The following is a 24,574-nucleotide window of genomic DNA, read 5'->3' on the forward strand; positions in this document are numbered from 1 at the left end:
GCAACAGGTGGAAGGTTTCCTGTGATTACTAAGGGTAGATATTTGTGGACCTTCCCATCCTCTGTTCAAGATCCTGGGAAGGACCACATCTGGGATGAATTCTTCCTTGCCTCTGTACAAATAAGAGGCCATCTTTAACTCCTAAATGGTAGAGGAGTAAGCTGTTAATCATCTGGTTGGACTAGATACTTATTAAGGCCAACACTAAACAACAAAAACAGGCCAAATGGATAAATTCAGAGATGTATGCCTACAACTGATTTCAGAATAAGGATATTCCAAAAATATATTTCTAGTACAGCAGCCAGTTTCTCCAGGAGTCAGCTGGAGTTCAACTGCAGAGGTCTCCTCTGACCAGCAGTGATTGTGCAAAGAGGAACACATCTATGAATTGTGATTGCATACTGAAACGCTGACAAAGGGGAAAGTTGGAAATCCTGCAACATTTTAAAAATCACAGTCGTCATTATTGGTTTATTTTGAAGTTGTCCAAGTACATCCTGTGGTTTGACTAGACACCAGAAGGATAATCCCATTGAGGAAACTAAATTCCCAGCAGCAGTTTTTTGCTATTTACTGTAGGAAAATATCTGTTGCTGCTAGGCCACAAATTATGGTTTACTCTGGATTAGTTGAGGACAGTCCTCATTATGATTAATGTACTGGCATATTAGAAATTTAACCAGGCCTAGCACTGTAGTTGTACCAACCAATTTCATTGCAGTGAGAAGATTGCTGTTGCTAGGCCCTGAGTGATTTCCAGAAATAAGGCATGTAGAAAAGAGCAATGCACTATTTGTATCTTGTTAATGGATTACCATGGTTAGCAGATTAAATACATTTCTAGTGTCTCATTGCCTCTGCTTGGCTCTGTTTCCTGAGTAGTACATTTTTATAACTATTTACAGATAAAGATAAAAATATCAAATCATTTGAGTCATTTATTCAGTAAGAAATCAGGCAATGCGTTTTCTGGGCATTTTTACTTGCAGTGATATGGCACTTTACAAAGTCAACTAATCTGTCTTCTCAACACCCCTATGACGTAAACAAGAATTATCCTCATCTTATAGGAGGAAGAGATTAGTACCTGCCAAAGGGCACATAGGAAGTTTATGTCAGCATAGGAATTGGAACTCTGGAGCTGCTGATTCCTGGCCCTTTGTTCAAGCCATTATTTAAAAAGCTGCAGTCCAATTAAAAATAAAATATAAGCTACCCAGCAGCTATTGCTTCTCACTGAGAGACAAAGGCTTAGAACTAAAGGGACAGCTATGAACGGTGTTTCAGGACATGCGCGTTGAAGGTCAATTTACTGTTTGGAACCATATCATGGCAGACATTAACAGAATTAACAGAGTCAGCCAAGCACTCTCCACTGTCCTCTAGCACTGGAAACACCAGCTCTAATAGAAAGTGACGAATTTTAATACAGGGATAGCAAAATGTTATCCTTGGACTTTACTATATTGCCCACAGTTGCCCAAATCTCGGTTCTTACATGGCACCCATTACAGTGGAATCCAAATGTTTCACAAAAATTAGAGTATACAAACATATTTAACTCTTTCCTTTAGTCATCTGGGACCAGGCGTGTGTGTTAAGTTATTATGGGAAGGCTTGGTTGAAGTGGGTTTTGCAGTTCGATCAGAAAATGCCGACAATCACAGTCATCCCGGAGCTCATTCCAAACTCTCAGGCTGTTCAATGAGAAAGCTCAGCCTTCTACATACAAGAGTTCAATTCTTGAAACTGACAGTTCCAGTGCAACTTGGCTATCATGGGAGTTCCTGATTTTGCAGCAGAAAGTGGTCCCCGTACAGATATGGATCAATCTCATGGCGGACTTAAGAGGAGAACTGAAAAATGCTGAGTCAAATCTAAGTTAACAGGGAACCAAATACAGAGAACAGCAAAGATTTTTATGCTCTTGGCTGCTTGCGTTGTTGAGAAGCCTCATTGTTGCATCCTATGTCAAGTCTTCATGTTTTATTTTTTAGACTGCAATGAAATTGTCAATTTTCTCTATGATATCAGACCTGGACATGTGACTGAGTTGATTCCAACAGGAGTGGGTAGAGTTCTTGTCAGCTGTAGATTAACAATCAGAGGGTAAACACCCTCAAAAGAAGGTGATGTTATGAAGTGGAGAGTTCTTCAAAATATTTTCTTCTATCCATTAGCTTCAGCTCAGTCTTTCCAAGAATTAGCTTCAGCCAGCTGCAGATCTCAGCCAGGCGCTTAGAATTTAAAGAAGGTGTCATCTAGTACTGATGTCAAGGCAACAGAAGGGATCTGTCCGCTTATTGATGACTTAAAGAAGGTGGTGTGGGCTTTTTTTTTTTTTTTTTTTTAAAAGTGATTTGCTTTTAAAGGAAGCTGGAAGGGCATACTGAATGGGGGTCCCACAGGGATCAGTTCTGGGTCTGGTTCTGTTCAATAACTTCATCAATGATTTAGATAATGGCATGGAGAGTACATTTATAAAGTTTGTGGACAATACCAAGCTGGGAGAGGTTGCAAGTGCTTTGGCGGACAGGATTAAAATTCAAAATGATTTGGACAAACTGGGGAAATGGGATGAAATTTAATAAGAACAAATGCAAAGTACTCCATTTAGGAAGGAACAATCCATTGTCTACATACAACATGGGAAACAACTGCCCAGGAAGGAGTGCTGCAGAAAGGGATCTGGGGATCACAAGCTAAATCGAGTGAACGGAGTAACACTGTTGCGCAAAAAAAAAAACCACCCCAAAAAACGCAAACATTCTGGGATGTATTAGCAGGAGTGTTGTAAGCAAGACAGAAGAAATAATTCTTATGCTCTACTCTGCGCTGATTAGGCCTCAGCTGGAGCACTGTGTCCAATCCCAGGCACCACATTTCAAGAAAGATGTGGACAAATTGGAGAAAGCAGAGAAGAGCAACAAAAATGACTGAAGGTCTAGAAAACATGACTGCGACAGGGTGCTGGGCAAAGGGTTGCAGATCCAGCCCTCTGTCATACCCACTCCTTGTTAGGGGAACAAATTAGAGCAGGCTGGAGATAACCTGGCCCTAACTGGGGAGACAGAGACAGCTGCTACCTAATTAGCCGGGGACTGCATAAAAGCCTTCAGAGAAGAAAGCTCGGAGAGAGCAGGAGAAAGGAAAAATGGAGGGAATGGAAGCTAGGGGGTAGCTCTCCCCCCATAGACAGTGAAAGGTTACTTGCACATGGTGAAACGGTGGTGAGAACAAAGTGCCTCAGTGGTTACTAAACCGAGGGTCTGAGCGTGACTTTATGTACCTGGCAGAAGTCAAGGGGGCCCTGCTACACTCTGCTACAATAACCTCTGAGGGGAGACTGAAAAAATTGGTTTTGTTTACTCTAGAGAAGAGAAGGCTATGGAGGGACATGATCACAGTATTCAAGTACATAAAAGGTTGCTACAAGAAGGAGGGAGAAATATTGTTCTCCTTGACCTCTGAGGATAGGACAAGAAGCTTTGGGCTTAAACTGTAGCAAGGGCTGTTTAGGTTGGACCTTAGGAAAAACCTGTTGTCAGGGTGGTTAAGCACTGGATTAAATTGCCTAGGGAGGTTGTGAAGTCTCAATCGTTGAAGATTTTTAAGAGCAGATTCGACAAACACCTATCAGGGATGGTCTAGATAATACTTAGTCCTGCCATGAGTGCAGGGGACAGGACTAGATGACCTCTTGAGGTCCCTTCCAGTCTTACAATTCTATGCTTCTATAAGTGCACCCTCTCTTCCATGCATTGTACTTGTCAAATGTTTGCTCATTCAGAGCAAGCAATGCTCTCCCATTACCCTGAAGAGATTTTAGCCTGACTTTATAAAACAGACATGAACCTCAGTACAAGTGCTCCAGTGAAGGTTTGGGAGGGGAAAAGCCACAAACATGCAACCCTGCTTTCAAAGCCTTAATGAGCTCAGCTGGAAGAGAGCAAAACAGTATCACCTTCCTTCACCCCCATGGACATGAAGAGAAATGACAGTACAAGGACTTGGTATTTTCCATATTTACATTTTAAAAAAATCTCCATCCTCCCCTAACTTGTTAGTTTTGCAGTCCAAAACCAGTATGTCATGTAGTAACGCAAGCTTAATATTCAATAAAATCCATTTAACTCAGTGCTAAATTGTGAGGTCCAAAGGTGTTGGGTGTTTGGACTTTTAAGTTAAGATGTGACATGCACATAGAAACGTACACACTAGCCATTTCATTTTACTGAAGAAAAAGTCAAAGTCAGAGATTGCCCTCCCCCCTTCAACTTTTACATTAATGCTGTAGTTCCCAGGAAACTGAATGGCATCAAAACTTTATTACACACAGCAGCAGCAAAGAGTATATCAGCTCCTCTTGCACCCAGATCCAAACATGTAACAGTGAGATTAGTCCCAGACTTTTAGTGACACAAGTAAAATTAAATATTTTCTGTTTTTAATTTCAGAGTATGCATATGCCCTATTGTGTGTTTTATGGAAATGATTTAAGCAATAATGATAAGGAGGGGGGCACTTTTTGACAGCCAGTGACCCAGGGAGACTCATCATATAGATCTGAGGAAGTGAGCTGTAGCTCACGAAAGCTTATGCTCTAATAAATTGGTTAGTCTCTAAGGTGCCACAAGTCCTCCTTTTCTTTTTGTGAATACAGACTAACACGGCTGTTACTCTGAAACCTGTCATCATATAGAGTCAGTGACCAAAAAACAGAGGAGGAAGAGGAAAAAAAACACTCTACCCCCCAGAGACCAACAGCTGGGCAGCCAGTGTGACAGGTGATGGACATAGAAGCTGAAGCATCCTAAAAGAGGGGTGCAAGAGAAGCGTTTCCTCCGAGGAATGGCACCGCCCTTTCCATTGAGGCACGGGCAGGAAAAGCTGCGCCTCGCCCCGGGAGGCAGGAGAGGCGCCCGCCCCTGGGCAGTGGCAAGAGGACGGAGGGCGGTAGAGCGCAGGCAGACAGCGCTGTGCGGCCCCAGGCACGTGCCCGGGGACCCCCCCGGGACAGACAGGCGGGATGATCTCACACCGGCACGTCTCGGCAAGCCCGTCACTGGCTCCACCTGCCCTCCTGGGGCTGAGGCGAGGCGGTTCCCGCCCCCAGCAACGGGCCCAGGCCGCTCCGCCTGCCACCGCGCGCTCTCCAGGCTGCACGCCCGTTGCCAAGGGCGCTGCTCCGCGGAGCCAGCGCCCCGCGCCCCCGCCTGTCCCAGCCGGGCTCCGAGGGGCGACCGCCCGCCCGCCCTCGATCCCGCCCCAGCCAGAGGCGGCTCCGGGCAGCGAGCGGCAGCCACCCGCGGACACGGCTCCGTGGCGGGCGGTCTGAACACTGCTCGCCCCGCCACCACCTGTCAGGGACCCCGAGCCGCTGCCGCACCGCCGGCCCGCCCACTTGGCGGGGCGCACGTTGGGGCCGGGGCCGGGGCCGGGGCCGCACGACCGGCGGGCAGCGCACCAGCCTCGCCCCGCGGCGCCCACCCGGCCGAGAGACGCTCCGAGCGGCCCTCACCCGCAGCAGCTCCAGCCCAGCTCCTCTCAGCGCCGCAGCCGCCTCGGCCTGCCGGAAAAGGTGGGACAAAGGACTGTCGGGCTGATTAATTATTCACGAGAAGGCGGGGCACCGGCGAGTTTCTCTGTAATTCAGCCCAGGCTGACGTGACTGGAGCCGTGACGTAACAGTCCCCACCCCTGTGCAGAGGCCCCGCCCCTCATTTGCCCCCGCCATAGCCCGTGGATCGGGAGCGTCCACGTACCCTCCTCCCTGGCACTCTGCACTCCCACGTGCTCCCTTGCCCCAGCCAACAAGTTGTCCCTGATTGTCCATCATTAATGAGTGCCCAGAGTTCCCTGTCAGGGCTGGGGCTTCACTGCAGTAGGTACTATATACATAGCCTAGAATAAAGTCTCTGCCCTTTTCGGTCCACCCCCCCCTAGTTCGTAGTAAAAATCACAGGCAGGTCCTGGGCTTCCATGATTTTTATTTATTTCCCCAGACCTGTCTCTGACATTTACTAAAAATAACGGTGATAAAATCATCTCAACCTTAGCAATGTAGGGCTGGAAGGGACCTTGAGTGGTCAAGTCGAGCCCCCTGCACTGGGGCAGGACCAAATAACCTAGATCAGCCCTGCCCTGACAGGTGTTTGTCCAAGCTATTTTCCACAGGCTCCCTTGGAAGCCTATGCCAGAGCTTAACTGCCTTTACAACTAGAAAGCTTTTTCCTAATATCTAACCTAAACCTCCCTTACTGTAGATTAAGCCCATTATCTCTTGTCCTAACTTCAGTGGAAAGACAAGTGATCACTGTCCTCTTTATAACAGCCCTTAGCATATTTGAAGACTGTTTTCAGGTGCCTCCTCAGTTTTCTTCTCTCAAGCCTAAACATGCCCACTTTCTTTAACCTATCCTCAGAGGTCAGGTTTTCTAAACCTTTTATTATTTTTGTTGCTCTCATTTGGACTCCAGTCTATCCACACCCTTTCTAAAGTGTGGTGTCCAGAATTGGACACAATACTCCAGCTGAGGCCTCACCAGTGCTGAGCAGTACAATTACCTCCCATGTTTTATGACACTAGTGTTAATACATCCCATTAGCCTTTTTTTGCAACTACATCACACTGTTGACTCATTCTCAATTTGCAATCCACTATGCCCCCCAGATCCTTTTCAGCAGTACTACCACCCAGCCAGTTATTCCCCATTTTGTAGTTGTGCATTGGATTTGTCCTTCCTTCGTGAAGTACTTTGCATTTGTCTTGATTGAATTTCAACTTGTTGATTTCAGACCACTTCTCCAATTTGTCAAGGTCATTCTGAATTCTAATCCTCCCCTTCAAAGTGCTTGCAGCCCATCCCAGCTTGGTGTCACCTGCAAATTTTATAAGTTTACTTGCCACTTCGTTATCCAAGTCATTAATGAAAATATTGAATAGTACCAGACACAGGATTGACCCCAGAGGGATCCCACTAGATACACTCTCCCAATTGAACAGTGAGCCATTGATAACTACTTTTTGGGTATGGCCTTTCAACACATTGTACACCCACCTTATAGGAATTTCATCTAGACCACATTTCCCTAGTTTGCTTATGAGAATGTCATGGTGGATTGTGCCAAAAGCCTTACTAAAATGAAGATATACGACGTATACTGCTTTCCCTCATCCACTAGGCCAGTAACCCTGTCAAAGAAGGAAATTATGTTGGTTTGGAATGATTTGTTCTCACAAATCCATGATGACTAGTCCTTATAAGCCTATTATTTTCCAGGTGCTTACAAATCGATTGTTTAATAATTTTTTCCAGTATCTTTCCAGGTATCAAAGTTATGCTGACTACTTTATAATTCCCTGGGTTCTCTTTTTCCCCCTTTTTGAAGATAGATACTATCTCTTCTGGGACCTCACATGTCCTCCAGGCACAGTTGCCAACTTTCACGTGGTAAATAAGCACCCCAACTTTCACAATAAGCCAAAAATCAAGAAAATCCCATTTCAAAACAAGGCCAAAACAAGCCAATCCCTAAGAACCACAACACTCTATGTCTGGGACCATGGTGGGCCTGGCACCCCTGACTCTCTCCCCCCTTCCTCCTACTTGCCCCTAGTCCCTGCTTGCTGGAAGTTGATAAAAAAAAAGCAGCTACAAGCCAAAAACTAGCCAACAAGCAACTCACAAGCCAATTAAGCCAAAAACAAGCCCAATTTCTGTGTGGTTTTTTTCTTTGTTTGTTTGTTTGTTTTGCGGGTTTGGCATGTCTGCTTCCAGGAGTTCTCAAACAATTCTGAGATTGCTTCAGCTGGTTCCTTAAGTACCCTAGGATGAATGTCATCAGGACCTGCTGCCTTAAGTACATCTAACTTATCTAAATATTCTTTATCCTGTTTTTTTCCCTATTTTGGCTCATGGGCCTTCCTCTTGTTAATATTAATTGTATTGTCTGGTCACCATTAACCATTTTAGTGAAGACTGAAGCAAGATAGGCATTAAACACCTCAGCTTTCTTGATGTCATTCATTGTAGCGCACCTTCCCTTTTAAGTAGAGAGACCTACACTTTCCTTTGTCTTTCTCTTGCTCCTAATTAAAGAACTTCTTATTGCCTTTTATGGCCCTTGCTAAGTTAACTCATTTTGTGCCTTAGCCTTTCTGATTTTGTTCCTACAGGCTCGTGCTGTTCTTTTGTATATCTCCTTAGCAATTTGTCCATGTTTCCATTTTTTGTAGATTTCCTTTGATTTTCAGGTCATTAAAGAGCTCCTGATGGAACCATATTGGCCTCTTAATAGTCTTCCTGTCTTTCCTTTGCAGCAGGATAGTTTGCAGTTATGCCTTTAATGTTGCCTCCTTGAGAACCAACTAGCTGTCCTGCACTCCTTTTTCCCTTAGATTTCCTCCCCATGGGACTTTATCTACCAGTTCTTTGAGTGAGTTTGCTAAAGTAAGCTTTTTTGAAATCCAGCATTCTTATTCTGCTGCTCTCACTCCTTCCTTTCCTTAGAATCATGAAATCTATCACTTCAGAGTCACTTTCACTCAAATTGCCTTCCACCTTCAGATTCGCTACCAATTTCTCCTTGTTCATCAGAATCAAATCTAAAATGACTGTCCCCCTGGTTACTTCCTCCACTTTCTGGAACAAAACATTGTCCACAATATGTTCCAAGAACTTACTGGAAATTTTGTGTTTTCCCATATTACATTTCCAGCAGATTTCAGGGTAGTTAAAATCCCCCATTATTACTAGGTTTGTGTTTTGGATATTTCTGGAATCCTCTGCCCTTAGTGTATTCCTTGGCCCCATGCTTCTCTGCCCCCCTAGAAGAATGCTTCCTCTCTCAAGCTCCTCGTCAGCCTCCCAGGGAAAATCCTTTCCCTTCCCCCGCTGATTTTAAACATATTAAAACAGTAGTTCACCAACTGTGGTCCTTGCAGGGCACCCACACAGAATTGGCTGGTCACATGCTGCTGGTTCTTTTTTTTCAGCTCTTATATTCCATTAAAGAAAACTAAAAATAAACAAATACTGAAGGTGATTTGTAAGAAATTGTGTCAGTTGCCATGGAGATTATATATGATTTTGTACGATAAGGAAATCAGTCTGTTTGCTAGCAAATATAGGGGGATGAGTGAAAGGAGTGGGGCAGACAATCATGCATGGGAGGTGGGCAATTGTGACTGGGGGTAAAGGCCCACAAGACACTCTTTATTAAGGGGTGGTGCCCACTATGGTGAAGGTTGCAAACACCTGAATTAGATACAGACAAGCATTTGCCGTTTTACTCTCCCTGATGCTCAGTTACTCAGTGACACCAGCCATCCTTTGTTCTGTATCCAGGTTACATGTCCCTCTCTCATGGACAAGCTGTTGCTCTGATCTGAGCTGCACTATATAAATTCTGGCTGCATAGACTAACTGGGGCACCTAATCTGAGCCTGAGAAGAAACACTGATTCCTAACTTAGTTTCCCTGTAAATGCCACCAAATGGCAGACAACCCCAGAATGCAGCACCGTCCCTGTTCCTTCCCCAAGTGCAGAGTCCAGCTGGCCAAGGAGACTCAGAGGAGGAATTACTCAAACAGTGCGTTCGGCAGGGCAAATCTATTTCTCCTGGTGTTTATAAGGAACCAGAAGCAAGAGGCCAGTTTTCATTTTCCAGCTGAGTCTGGAGGCACTGACAATCGGTGTGTAATGGGAACACATGGAGTGATGTTCTGCCTCCCTGCCACTATTCAGACAGCAAGCGGCATGGTTTGGGTTGAAGCTAGACACATTCAGATTGAAAAATAAGGCATACATTTTTAACAGTGAGGGTAATTAACAATTACAAGGGTCGTGATAGATTCTACCAGTGATGCTTAGGAAATAGGTCTACTTCAAAGTCTCCATGATTACCTATGGTTTGCCTAAGGACTCCTGAGTTGTCAAGAGAAGGCCTGGAACTGTATAAAGATGTCTTGGGTCCTGATCCTTTTTATCTCAGATCTGCTTGATACTTTATGCAGGGGAAGCTTGAGTCATAAGACTGAAATCTCCAGTCCCATCTGGATCACCCTAGATATGAACATTGGACTACAACCTATGCAATAATTCTGAAAGAACTCTTTGCAACTGCAAAGCTCACCATCTCTACCATGCAGCTGATCTGAGAACTGTACTCATGTCTGTGTGTATACTGATCTTTTAACCAATACTCTCTTTTCTTTTTTAATAAATTTTAGTTTAGTTAATAAGAATTGGCTGTAAGCATGTATTTGGGTAAGATCTGAAATATTCATTAACCTAGCAGGTAATGTGTCCAATCCTTTGGGATTGGTAGAACTTTCTTATCTGATTAATAAGATTTTCAGTAATCTTCAACATATTTCACTTGGGTATCTGGGTGGAGGCCTGAGGCTGGATTGCTTTGAGGGAACTGTGTTTTGGCTTCTGGGTAACCAGTAAGGTATTATAGAAGCTGTTTTGAGGCTAGCTTGGTGGATCTAAGTACTGAAATGAGCACTAGCTTTAGGGATTGTCTGCCCCATTCTTTGCAGTTTGCCCTAATTAAGTAACCCGGTCCCGGTCACAACTCTTCTACCAGCTAATGCTGGCATCAACGAAGACTGGGTTCAATATTTAGGGGTTCCTCCTAATGTTACAAAACAGCTCAAGCACCCACCCAGAATGTGGGAAAACTAAACACCACCCTTGGGTGCCTCTAAGAGGCAATACTTCACCTCTTGCAAACACAGTCTGCGTATAACAAAAAAAAAACTTTTATTAAAAGGAAGAGGGAACTCAGCATTAATTTGGGAAAACACCACAACAATTCAAAAGCATGCAAACAATAAGTAAACATCCACCCCACAGTATCTTGGGCAGTGTCCTTTGCCTCACTTTTCCACCTTGCAGTGTGAATGTCCAACAGATGAATATCCCTTTAACACAATACTCCCCTTTTCCTTCCACTGTACCCCAACTCTCAGTGGTTGCAAGTTCAGCAAATCCCCAGAATCCAAGGGTGAATTCATATGGGTTCACCTCCAACCCCTGAAGGGGGATAGTGGTCAGGCAATTCCTCCACTGCTCATTGTGTTCTGAGGTTCTATCACATAACCTACTTCTTAATGATTTCAGCCATGGGCAGCATGTATAATAGGCTGGGGAAGGCTGTGCCAAGGCCCCCTCCTGCTACTAGTTGACCCCAGCCCAGGCAGGCTGCTTCTCTTCTGGGAAGCCTGCTGGGGCTAGGCATGGAGCTAGGGTGGCTGGGACTTCTTGGGATGGCTGGGGCCATGCCGCCCAGTGCTCCAGGGCTGGGAGGAGGGGAGACTGCACCACCTGCCCACTTGGCGCTCCGGGGCTGGGGGGGAACCACCCGCTGCCCACCGGGCACTCTGGGGCTGGAGGCACTCGGGTGACCCGAGGCTGGGAGGAGGGGGCTGGCAGCCACCAGGTGGGTGGTGGGGAACCTCTGGGCTTCAGGTGCACAACGGGACGGGAGGGGTGGGCCAGGCTGGGGGCCAGCCTCCCCAAGCCCATGGTTCACTCACCCCCAATGAGGTCAGCTCTTATTGATTTCTCTGGGTAATGGGGAACCTCATGCTGCTTCCCTCTCTATATTGCCTTTCATCACAACACTGGTTTAAGCTTCATCCCCCTAAATCACTGATTTCAGCACCAGTGATTGGTAAGCAGAAACAAGGACTACAAATTGAGTCCAATCAACTCTGTCTTTAAACACTGGAGAAAAAAGATCAAAAGATATCTAGGACTCTTTAAACAGCAGCCACACACCACATAGGAATTCACTAAGGGCAGAGGATTCCACATCCCCATCCTCTCTGATATGGCCTATAGGGCTGGCCTGCTTGCTTGCCTATACAGTAACTCCTTGCTTAACATTGTAGTTATGTTCCTGAAAAATGCTACTTTAAGCAAAATGATGTAAGCAAATCCAATTTCTCCATAAGAATTAATGTAAATGGGGCAGCGGGGGACGGTTAGGTTCCAGGGAATTTTTTTTTCACCAGACAAAAGACTATATTTTATTATATACACAGTATGAGTTTTAAACAAACAATTTAATACTGTACACAGTAATGATGATTGTGAAGCGTGGTTAAGGTGGTGGAGTCAGAGGGTGGGATATTTCCCAGGGAATGCCTTACTGCTAAATGATGAACTAGCATTCGGCTGAGCCCTCAAGGGTTAACACATTGCTGTTAATGTAGCCTCACACTCTACAAGGCAGCATGAATGGAGGGAGGACACACAGCATGGCGGAGAGAGAGACAGAGACACGGTAGGTGTGAGAGAGAGAGACGCATTGCCCTTTTACGTACGCTGATCCCACTCTAAGTACACTGCCTTTTTAAGTAGATCAGCAAGTTTAGACAGCAGCTGCTGCCAGTAAGCTCCCACAGTCCTGAGCCCTGTTGTGTGTCGTCCCCCACACCGTTCTATGGAGATGGGGTACAGGAGCGGGGGGGGGCAGGAGTGGAGGAAGGGGGACACCTAACATTAGCACCCCTTTTTCCTCCACCCCTGCACAGCAAGCAGGAGGCTCCTGGGAGCAGCTCCAAGGCAGAGGGCAAGAGCAGCACAGGGCAATGCGAGGAGTGACAGCTGAACTGCCCAGCAATTGATAGCCTGCTGGGCAGCTGCCACACAGGGAACTTAGGGGAGCTAATAAGGGGGCTGCCCTTATCTCGTGCCAAGCCCCCACCAGCTAGCTCTAATGAGCTGCTCTTCCTGCAAGCAGTGGACAAAGCAGGTGGCTGCCCAAACAACGTTATAAGGGAGCATTGCACAACTTTAAACAAGCATTTCCTCTAACTGATCAGCAACGTAACAAAGAAACAACCGGGACTATGTTAAGTGAGGGGTTACTATATATATCTCTTTTCTTATGGGTTTATTTGTTTTGTTATAATAGATTTATAGGTGTATATTAGAGCATTTTTGGTTGTAATGCAGTGGTTCTCAAACCTTTGTACGGGTGACCCCTTTCACATAGCAAGCCTCTGAGTGTGACCCCCCCCTTAAAAATTAAAAACACTTTTTTATATATTTAATACCATTATAAATGCTGGATGCAAAGCAGGGTTTGGGGTGGAGGCTGACAGCTCACAACCCCCTGAAGGGTCCCGACCCCCAGTTTGAGAACCCTTGCTGTAATGCAAGGGATCTACAGGCCACATCTTGTACGTTGAGCTAAGGCAAAGTTAGTGTACATATGTGTGGGACCTTTCACCTAGATAGGTGGCAATGAACTAAAGCCTAAGGTCCATATATGGCTGCAGCCTATAACATAGATAGATAAAGGATGCGTTGAAGCAGATTGGTATAAGCAGACTTCCTAAATTCATGCCCTCTTTAAACTTAAGAGATACACCACAAAGAACTTGGAAAGAATCGAAAGAACCAATTAGGCCAGAAACAACGGATGTGAGAATGAGCTAATGGCATTAATATGTATGCCTATGTCATCAATATCTACAAACAGACCAGCCTATGGAGTAAGTGTACCCCAACATTTGTGTGGGTGAAGAAACTAAGTTTGGACATAGAAGGTTCAAGCTCTGTAAGAGGGGTGACCCACCATGCCAAGGAGGCTTCTTTGTTCTTAGTTCTTTGTTTATTATCCTTTTGTCTATTAGCTGTTAGGTCTTAATTGTAAATTTTAAGTCAGTGAGTTAAGTAAAAATAAGTTAGCTTCTTTATAGCTCTTAGCTCTTTAGCTTCTCCTAAACTCTGCACCTCCCACTCAAGAATTGAGGAACCTGGACCTGAACTCTCTTGGCATGCCAGAGGCGAGGCTGGTCTTTTGTCTCTTACCACCAGGTTATCAAGGAAGGGTGTGAGTATATTAATCAAAAGCTTTATACTATATAATATCACATGTATCTCAAACAATATTATTGTCTTTGTAACGCTGATTATTTTACCATTTGATTACTATTCCATTTATCTCAATAAAAGTCTTTAAGGCTACATTTGTCTCAGTGTGAGCTGAGGGTGCGGGCTCTGGGTTGTGGCTGGGGATGAGGAGTTTGGGATGTAGGAGTGGGCTCTGGGCTGGGGCTAAGGGATTTGGAGTGTGGAATTGGGCTCAGCGCTGGGGCAGGAGGTTGCAGTGTGGGAGGGGGTACAGGCTCTGGCTGGGGATGTGGGCTCTGGGATGGGACTAGGGATGAGGGGTTTGGGGTGCAGGAAGGGGCTCCAGGATGGGGCAGGGAGTTGGAGTGCGGGAGGTGGTGCAGGGTGCAGGTGGGAGTTAGGGTGTGGGAGGGGGTTCTGACCTGGGGCAAAGGGTACGGACTTCAGCAAGGCAGCACTTACCTCAGGCAGCTCCCAGCTGGCGGTGCAGCAGGACTAAGGCAGGCTCCGTGCTGCTCCCAGAAGCAGCTGGCATGTCTGGCCCCTAGGCAGAGGTGCCCCAACAGCTCTGTCCGGTGACCGCACCCACAGGTGCCAACCCCGCAGCTCCCATTGGCCACAGTTCCCAGCCAATGGGAGCTGCAGAGCCAGTGCTGGGGGCAGAGGCAGCCTGCAGAGCTTCCCTAATCGCCCCTGCACCTAGGGGCCAGACATGCCAGCTGCTTCTGGGAGCTGCACAGAGCCAGGGTAGGCAGGGGGCCTGCCTGAGCCCCACTGCACTGCTGACCGGACTTTTAATGGGCCAGTCAGCGGTGCTGACTGGAGCCGCCAGGGTCCCTTTTCGACCAGGCGTTCTGGTCAAAAAACAGATGCCTGTCAACCCTTAATTAGGGCATGTTAAGTTCAGTTCTGGTGCTCTTTAGTCATACAGTAAGGATAACAACATTTCATTATCCCACATCGAAAACTAAAGTGAATTTTAACTGAAAACAGCCAAAATTGATCACTTTGGAAAAGCAGGACTGTCTGCTGATCCCCTAGGGAAAGTAGGTGTGTCTATGGAAATACAGGCTGCTCTTGAAGCCTTTTCCTCCAGTTCATTGTCATGCTCTCTGGAGTGGCTCATGACTGAGAGAACCAACCTCAGGGCAGACTCTCAAAGAGCAGGGCAGGCACTAAGGTGACCAGGTGTCTGGTTTTTGACCGGAATGCTCGGTCGAAAAGGAACCCTGGCGGCTCCGGTCAGCACCACTGACTGGGCCGTTAAAAGTCAGGTTGGGCGGTGTTGCGGGGCCTTTCACATTTCAAAAAGGATGTTGAAAAAGTATACAAGAGTTATCTGAGCTCTGGAAAACGTGCCATATAGTGAGAAACTAAAGAAGATAAATCTATTTAGTTTATCCAAGACAGGGTTAAGAGCTGACTGAATCACAGTCTATAAATACTTACATGGGAAAGAGATTTCTGATAGTAGATGGCTCTTTAATCTGTTATGTTCACAATATACAAATAGAGAAGCTGAAGTATTTTATGTTTTTATCCTTCTGGAAGGTTGCAACATAACATTACTTTATTTCTTAAGATCCAGAACTTTCACACACCAGAACTAAAACCAGGTTGCTCCCTAAGGCAAAGAGGCCCAACTCCCACCGCCTTGCTCTAGGTCAGCAGTTCTCAAACTGTGGGTTGGGACCCCAAAGTGGGTCATGACCCCATTTTAATGGGGTTGCCATGGCTGGCATTGGACTTGCTGGGCTTCGTCTTTGGCTCCCCGACCTGGGGTGGCAAGGCTCAGGTTTCGGTCTCCCTTCCTGGAGTCATGTAGTAATTTTTGTTGTCAGAAGGGTGTCAAGGTACAATGAAGTTTGAGAAACCCTGTTCTAGGTTGGCTCTTTGCAGACGCACTGCTGAAAGACCCAGATAGCATACTTCCCTAGAGGGCCACTGTGATGGGTTTGGTCACAGAGACCCCCTTGGGACTGCCACCTGATGTGCTGAAATTACCTCCAAGCCCATTTTCCCTGATGGCTTGGGACTCCAGAACCCTGCCTTGTTGAGCCAGACACGCTAGTCTGCTGCAACACAGACCCAGATCTGAACCACGTCCCCAAAGCTGCAGGCTTTAACTGAAAACCACTCAGCAGGTTACCTATCTCCTCTACCCAGACACCCAATTCCCAGTGGGATCCAAACCCCAAATAAATCCGTTTTACTCTGTATAAAGCTTATATAGGGTAAACTCATGAATTGTCCGCCCTCTATAACACAGAGAGAGAGATACGCACAGCTGTTTGCTCCCCCAGCTATTAATCACTTATTCTGGGTTTAATAATAAACAAAAGTGATTTTATTAAGTATAAAAAGAATTTAAGTGGTTTCAAGGAATAACAGACAGAACAAAGTAAGTTACCAAGAAAAATAAAACAAAACACACAAGTCTAAGCCTAATACATTTAAGAAACTGAATACAGGTAAATCTCACCCTCAGAGATGTTCCAATAAGCTTCTTTCACAGACTAGATTCCTTCCTAGTCTGGGCCCAATCCTTTCCCCTGGTACAGTTCTTGTTACTTCCATCTCAGGTGGTAACTAGGGGATTTCTCATGACTGGCAGCCCGCTTTGTTCTGGTCCACCTCCTTTTATGGCTTTGGCACAAGGAGGGAATATTTTGTCTCTCTGGGTCCCCACCCCTCCTTCTAAATGGAAAAGTACCAGGTTTAAGATGGATTCCAATACCAAGTGACATGGGCACATGTCCTGTGAGACCCCAAGCCTCCATTCTTTCCAGCCTGACTCACATGAACACAGGAAGTCTTACAAATAAACGGAGCCATTTACAACCAATTGTCCTGGTTAATGGGAGCCATCAAGATTCTAAACCACCATTAATGGACCACATTTTGCATAATTACAACAGGACTTTAGAGTAGTACTTCATATTTCTAGCTTCAGACACAAGAATGATACATTCATACAAATAGGATGAACACATTCAGTAAATTATAAGCTTTGTAATGATACCTTAAAAGAGACCTTTTGCATAAAGCATACTCCAGTTACAGTATATTCACATTCATAAGCATATTTCCATAAACATATGGAGTGCAACGTCACAGCCACTACTAACCTGGAAGCAGGACCAGGAAAATCCCTGAGAATTTAAAGTGATAGGTTATAATTTTAAGACAATTTTCAATACACCACACAATCTGTCAGAAAAAGGCTGAATGAGATCCATCCTGAAGCTGAAACTAGACAAATTCAGATTAGAAATAGGGTGCACATTTTTAACAAAGAGGTTAATTAGCTATTGGCATAACATACCTAGGGACATGGTGGATTCTTTCTAAAACGTCAGCTCTAGTTCAAACACAAATTATAAGTTTGATGCAAAGATTACTAGGTGAGGTTCTTTGGCCTGTGTTATACAAGAAGTCAGACTTAGATGATCATAATGCCCCTTCAGGCCTTGATTTATTAATATATGAAAACTACAGTCTAATGGTTAGAGATAGCCAAGCACAGTTTTGGCATGCTCATTCTGAGAGGCAGTGTGGCAAAGTGGAAATATTTGGGTCTGTCATAACAGAGACCTGTTTTTTATTCCTAGCTCTGCCTGAAGTGACATTGTGCAAGCTCTCAGTTATCATCACAATGAAACAGTTACATAATAAGAAAAGGAGTACTTGTGGCACCTTAGAGACTAACCAATTTATTTGAGCGTGAGCTACAGCTCACTTCATCGGATGCATACCGTGGAAACTGGTTAGTCTCTAAGGTGCCACAAGTACTCCTTTTCTTTTTGCGAATACAGACTAACACGGCTGTTACTCTGAAACCTAAAGTTACATAATAGTTGCCTATCCTCAAAACAGTTGTGAAATATGCAGATATATTAACAGAACAGCTAGGACTAGAACTCATGGTTTCCTAGCTTATAGCACATTCCATATAGGAGAAAGTCACCCCCATTCATATGGTATTTTATTCATGATGTGGGCAGGCGCGGCAGAACTCAAAGGGGACCTTTAAATCACCACTGGAGCTCCATGGTAGCTGTAGCTGCGGAAGCGGGTGGGAGCCCCAGGGCTCTGGCAGCAATTTAAAGGGCCAGGGGCTCCGGCTGCTGCCAGGAGCCCAGGGCCCTTTTAAATTGCCCACCTGGGGAAGCTGCCGCCTGCTGGTACGGTTGGCTGTGTACCGGCTCTTGCCGGTACACCAGACCGGACCGGCTTACTTTCCCCTCTGAAGGCAATACTTATATACTGTCTGTCATTGACAATATGGCAGCATTTATTGGGAGGAAATCTGAGCATCTGTGTACAGGAATAGCACCCGCTTCCACCAAAACTGAAAATCAATCAATAATTCAGAAATAGGCTTGGAATACTGGCAAAGTTGAAATTTATAACAGATGACCAAAAATCTGGGAATTCAAAGCCATTGAAACAAAAGGGATTGAGATCTTCATTTGATAAATCCTACCAAGATCCCTGATGCATTTAGTTTTGACTCCTGCTTTACTGACAGGATTGAGTTTACAGTGAATGGATGAATTATGATTACTGCTTGTTTATAAGAAATCATTTATGTCAACTACAGACCTGTATTTTCAATTTACTTCTTTTTACAAGGCATTTAATGCCTGAAATTGAATCTGCCATACACAAATCTTTGTGACTTATGAGTCTCTAAAATGTTTCTGTGGCTTTTACAGTGCAGCAGTAGTTCTTCAGCCAGACAGCTCTATACTCTTGCAGCAATTATGATAGTGCATCTCAAGAAACAAATGTGCTGTAGAGGGCCAGGTCCTTCCAGGAAGTAATGACTCGCAGGACAGCCAGAGTCTCCAAGCATGGCAACTCAGACCTCCAGGAGGCTAGTGCCCAGTAATAAGCCAGTGCAACCCAGGAGGCAAGACAAGCCAGTTGCTATAATATCCACTCAGTCGGCTCTGACTGCCTCATTTGGAGCTTTGCTTCCAGCATGCAGAGATTTAACCCATTAGTTTACAGGTGATTTCCTAGTATGATAATTTGCATCATAGATGGCTTTCAAACTATTGTTATAAACTGAAATAAAAAAATAAAAATAAAACACCTCCCCAAGACTAGGAGCTGGGTAGAGGTGAAGAGACATATTAGGTGTATGTGACACTTTTGGGGTAAATCACTACCACCCATTCACAGCAGGAGGGAGCCTTGTCTGTGCCCACCAGGGGAAACTCTCCCTAACCACTGGGTGCTGGAAACACAACTGCTCTGCGGCCCCCACTCTCTCCCTCTGGAGACTACCAATTAGCACACTCCACCTTGCTATACTTGAGTGCCCTGTCCATTGTCTTCTGGACATCTGCTGACTCCGAGGAAGCCATGCACTCCAGTTTAGTGGCTTCACTTCAGTTCAGCATTTTCATTGGCACAAGGCACTCAGACATAGCTACAGTAAAACCAAACTGACGTTTATTTAACAAAGGTTGAGTAAGGATTCAACTAAGGCAAGTTAAAGGATTTGGAAACATAAGGTTACAGGTTAAAAAAATATAAAACTTCCTGCCTAGGGAGATTGTGGAAGCTTCTTCACTGGAGGTTTTCAAAAGGAGGCTGGACAGCCATCTGTCTTGGATGGTATAGACACAACAAATCCTGCATCTTGGCAGGGGATTAGACTAGATGACCCTTGAAGTTCCTTCTAACCCTATTGTTCTATGAACCTACAGCCTATACCTATTAAGTTATTTTCCTGTCTAATAAGGTATTTCTCACCCAATGGTCAGTCCTTACAGCACTTGTGTAGTCCAAAGAGCTGGGATTCACTTTTCATGAGACACTCTCACTGGCTGAATATCACCTCTATGATGGATACCATCTTGTGCCCTTTCCTCTTCTCTTACACAGTTACAGACTATTGTCTCTTACAGCAGGGGGTTCCCTAGTCAGAGACTTTTCTTGCGGCTCTTTTGTCTTTGTAAATGCGCAAGCCTACATCTGAACCAGACAGCAAACACGGGACTCGGGCTGGCTCCACGTCAATTGTTTTCAATGTTGACAGAGTCAACACTCAGACTCCCTGCCTCAGATGACAAGTTTCACTTCCAACAGTTTTGGAACATCATATTCTGCATGTTACATAACTCTAAAACTATTTTCCTGTACAAACATCTCACAATAACCATAACAATCAGCTAGTTCTTAGCTTTTGGCAGAGACCAGACATAACCCGCTTTGGTGAAATATTAAGAAGATGGCGAGACACAGGGGTAATATACCTGCCTGGGTATGTCTGTGTTACAGGTTAGATACCACTTCATCTGCATAGATGGTTTGGTTGGAGAGTAGCACTGGATACAGTTTGTAGGTTATGGAGCAGCTTCACAGCTGCAGCAGAATTAAGGTTGAAATACCATTTCTGTTCAAAGGTAATTTTTTTTAAGTGTTCCACATGCATGGTCAAAAAGGCCTGAAAATCACTATGCCAGTAAGTGGATCAGGACAGAATTTATGGTGCACTTTTGGGCAATGGGTAGCTGTAGTAGATAAGCTAGACACTTGGACCTAGATTCTTCACTCTACCTGAATTGCACTTGGACGGAATGAAAAGAGGGGACCATGGAACCATTTGTAGCTCCCTGATTTGGGGCCACATGGCAAATTAGGGCTGCCCAGGGCAAAGAGAAAAGAATGGTAACTTACTCTACAGCAACTGTGGTTGTTCAAGATATGTCATCTACATGTATTCCCTTCTGGTGACTCACAAGCAGTGACCTCCCATTCCAGAGATGGGTGCTCGGAGTCTATTGAAACAACCATTGTAAGACAGCTCTACCAAAGAGGACCCGGCCCACGCATGCTAGAGCTATCATTACCATAATGTGATTTGCATAGAGGGCCAACCCAAAGGAAACCCAGAGAGGAAGTCAGGGTGTGATGCTGCAAGGGATCCTTGTCACTCATACCCACCTTTGTGGCCACTTGGCTCTGCGAGGGCCAGTGCAAGCCAGCGCTTTCTCCTGACTCCCTCTCTGGGTCTTCTGTGGTTTGGCTCTCTGGCCAAGTCACATACCCTGGATGGGGAGTGAACTGTTAACTACATGTTCAACTTGAAGTTCACAAACAATGTACATACACCTCTACACAGATATAAATACAAATTAAGCAGAGCACACATTCCTTTGTTTGAGACAGACCTGTTTGCCAGCCTCAGTTTGGAACGTGTTAATAACACCATACAGTGGAATCTTATAACTTCAATTAGCAGACAATATTCAGATGATCACAAGTGGTCTGTCATTGGTGCTTGAGTTTTATGGACCCAGAACCTCCAAGGGGGGGCCTTTGAGAGAAAATAGGCCAGTGGAGTATGCTTTGGGGGGAGGGGGGTTAATCCAGAGAAAGGGACAGAACAGGAAATTGAGGGATTCCAAAATGTACTACAAGACAAAATCCGGACATCTGATGGGAGCCAAAAGCCTGAGATGGAGTCTGGCCAGAACATCTGAAAACAAGCTCTGGCTGTTCCGTTTAAACAAAGAAAATTTGCTAAATTCTTAAAGATAAATGGAAGCCACAGAGAGAAGAATAGTGCTGAAGACACTCCAGAAAGAAGAAGACAGGGTACGCTGTCTCCAGCTGAAGTGTCCACATAACCAGTCTCTCAGGAAGGAGCCATGCCAGTTCTAAGACCCTGTATACAATAAGGAAATTTGCACCGGTGTCACTATGTCTATGTTACCAGACTGAGCTGCTCTGATGACAGCCCCAATTTGTGCTGTGCAGCACATCTACAGTTATTATATTGATGCAATTTCTTTAATACAGCCAGAACCTGAATGATCCCTTGTGTTTCCACGTACCCGATTCCTGGTGTTCACAAGCATTTGTAAATGGGCTGGATATAGTGATTAATGCTAACCCTATTTTGGGATCTTTTTGACATACTTCTTGACAGTGAGAAAATTTCCAGGCAACTGGAGGAGACATGGATTTTTAAGCAATTTAAAAAATAATGAAGATGATGTTTTTTGAAACGAGAATTAAAAACTCATAGGCTGTAGCATTTCCAGATGCAGCAGTAACCACACTCAGAGGAAAAACTAAAAGAATCCTTAATCCCATAACTCTGTTAATATTCCAAGTTAGTAACAGGTACAAGAGAATCCCAAAAAATAAGCTGTTTTTTTAAACTGTAAACTCTTCCAGACAGGAACCATGTAATCCTGTTCGTGCAGCACCTAATACAATGAGGCCATGACTGTCATTGGGGCCTATGGGCACTACTGTAATATAGATATTAACTAGTACAATCTCCCTGTGATGTAGGTGATTAATATTATCTCAGTTTTACAGACAGGAAAACCTAGGTACAGCAAGGTGAAGTGAGCTAAGGTCACAGAAAAAAAAAATCAATGACAGAGTTGGAAGTAGAACCCAAGAGCCCTGACTCTCCACCTCCTTCCCTAAACCACTAGAAAACAATCCCTAGCAGAGCCAGAAATAAAACAGCCCTACTCCTATCCCACTCATCTTGATATTACATAGCAATGAGTCCTGAAATACACCAAAAGCCCCATTTGACTGTGAAAATCTCACTATAAATTGTCTAAAGCCCATCCTGGGCATAGGGGAAAGGGCAATTTTATCTTTTCTCTTAAATGTATGTTTATTGATAACCTTCACAACATGACTTCTCTCCAATTATACCACCAGCTTCCCTTTTATCTCCAAATGTTCCATCCTCCTGCTGCCCACAGCACCTCCTGGTCTCTGGCTCTGGCTCCCACCATACATTCCTCTCCACACCTCAGGCCCCTATATGACTCATCTCTCTACACCAACATTTCCTCTTTGTTTAACTTGACCATCCTCAGCAAGGCATTTTTCATTCTCTGTGAAAAGAGAAGAGCCTTATGGACTCAAAGCAAGAAACATGCCTGGCTACTATCCATTGGGAGACTCTGGAGGGATATCTGACATGAAGCTTTCAGCCCATTTTTAGGGTTTCCCTCCCATGTGGATTCTCTGATGTCGAATGAGGGCAGAGCTCACAGTGAAGCCCTTTCCACAGTCGACACATTCATAGGGTCTCTCCCCAGTGTGGATTCTCTGATGCTGAATAAGATGCGCGCTCTGACGGAAGCTTTCACCACACTCAGTACACTCATAGGGTTTCTGTCCTGTGTGGATTCTCTGATGTCGGAGAAGGGCTGATCTCCAAAGGAAGCCTTTCCCACAGTCAGCACATTCATAGGGCTTTTCCCCTGTATGAACTCTCCGGTGCTGTATCAGGTGTGAGCTCACTGTGAAGCTTTTCCCACACTCAGCACACTCATAAGGTCTTTCCCCCGTGTGAAATCTCTGATGCTGAATGAGGGCAGAGCTCACACTGAAGCTCTTCCCACACTCGGAACACTCATAGGGTCTCTCACCCGTATGAATTCTCTGATGCTGAATGAGGTGCGAGCGCTGCCGGAAGCTTTCCCCACACTCAGCGCATTCATAAGGTTTCTCTCCAGTATGGGTTCTCTGATGTTGAGTAAGGGCTGAGCTCACACTGAAGCTCTTCCCACAGTCACCACATTTGTAGGGTCTCTCACCCGTGTGGACTCTCTGGTGCAGGATAAGCTGTGAGTTCCCAATGAAGCTCTTGCCACACTCACCACATTTATAGGGTTTTTCTCCTGTGTGGATTATCTGATGCCGAATGAGTTTTGAGCTCATACTGAAGCTTTTCCCACACTCGGTACATTCATAGGGTCTCTCCCCCGTGTGCTTTGTCTTATGCTGAATAAGATGTGAGCGCTGCCGGAAGCTTTCCCCACACTCAGCACATCCAAAGGGTTTCTCTCCAGTGTGAATCCTTTGATGCTGTCTGAGGTTTGATCTCAGCCGGAAGCTTTTCCCACAGTCATCACATATTACTGATTTCCCCATTTTGGGATTTCCTAGGTGGATAATGTCTGGCAGTTTCCTAAAACCTATTTCACATGCAGTTGATTTACCTCGTCTCTTTCCTGGAGGAGTTCTTTGGTGCCTTTCTGATCTGTGCTGACCCTCACAAGCTTTATCCTGCTCAGGACACTGGGAAATATTCCTTTGGGATGCTCCTGATAACGTGCCATGTGGTTCCATTGACTCATGACTGTCCTGGTGTGGATTCTCCTCCTCATTCTCATTCACAATCCCATCACCTGTTAGAATAAAATGAGAATCTAGAGAAGAGTGACTGGAGAAAAAGGAAACCTTGGGAAAGGGAATATCATATTTCCATATGAACACATTGTACCTACTGTTTTTTTTACAGGTTACCCATAAGATAGTAAAAGAATGGTGAAAAGAACCTTCTGAATAAACAGCACAGCAGAAAAGCACCAGTAACGAATTTTAGAGGAAATGTTATAAATTAAGTTATATTGTTTAAAGGAAGAATTGATTTTTTTAAAATTTAGTCAATTAAAAGAAATCAAGTTGACCACAGCTCCTGGGAGACCCAATCAGGGACCCACTCCCTAGACACTGTACAAACAACTAATAAGTAGAGTCCCTGTCCCAGAGTGCTCACAGTCTAGCTTGAAATATGGTTTCAGGACTAGAAGCGTTCCAGGTTTCAAACAGGACTAAATCATAAACTGAGAGCAGATTCTTCCCCCAAAGAGGGGGAGAGGCCCTATTCTCCCTCCACATTCCATCTGAACTC

General features: G+C 45.0%; 2 protein-coding genes across 3 annotated transcripts in view; both read right to left on the minus strand.

The window, feature by feature from the left end:
* The window catches only part of HMOX2 (heme oxygenase 2), a 57,863-nt gene that overhangs the window by 23,957 nt on the left and 9,332 nt on the right, over positions 1-24,574 (minus strand). The window contains exon 3 of one of the 2 annotated variants that reach the window (XM_073362763.2): positions 23,880-24,068. The gene's annotated coding sequence lies outside the window, so the exon portion shown is untranslated. Of the gene's footprint in view, positions 1-5,524; positions 5,633-23,879; positions 24,069-24,574 lie in introns of those variants that run through there. The other variant, XM_073362762.2, reaches the window with a different exon arrangement.
* LOC140918416 (uncharacterized) lies at positions 16,206-23,872 on the minus strand. Its single transcript, XM_073362766.2, has one exon. The coding sequence runs from the start codon at positions 23,809-23,811 to the stop codon at positions 22,873-22,875; it is 939 nt and encodes a 312-aa protein (XP_073218867.1). The 5' UTR covers positions 23,812-23,872; the 3' UTR covers positions 16,206-22,872.

Source organism: Lepidochelys kempii, chromosome 10, assembly GCF_965140285.1.
Source record: "Lepidochelys kempii isolate rLepKem1 chromosome 10, rLepKem1.hap1, whole genome shotgun sequence".
Classification (NCBI taxonomy): domain Eukaryota; kingdom Metazoa; phylum Chordata; order Testudines; family Cheloniidae; genus Lepidochelys; species Lepidochelys kempii.

Coding starts and splice junctions, on each gene's coding strand:
- LOC140918416 (XM_073362766.2), bottom strand. CDS start 23,811: ATGGGGAAATCAGTAATATGTGATGACTGTGGGAAAAGCTTCCGGCTG.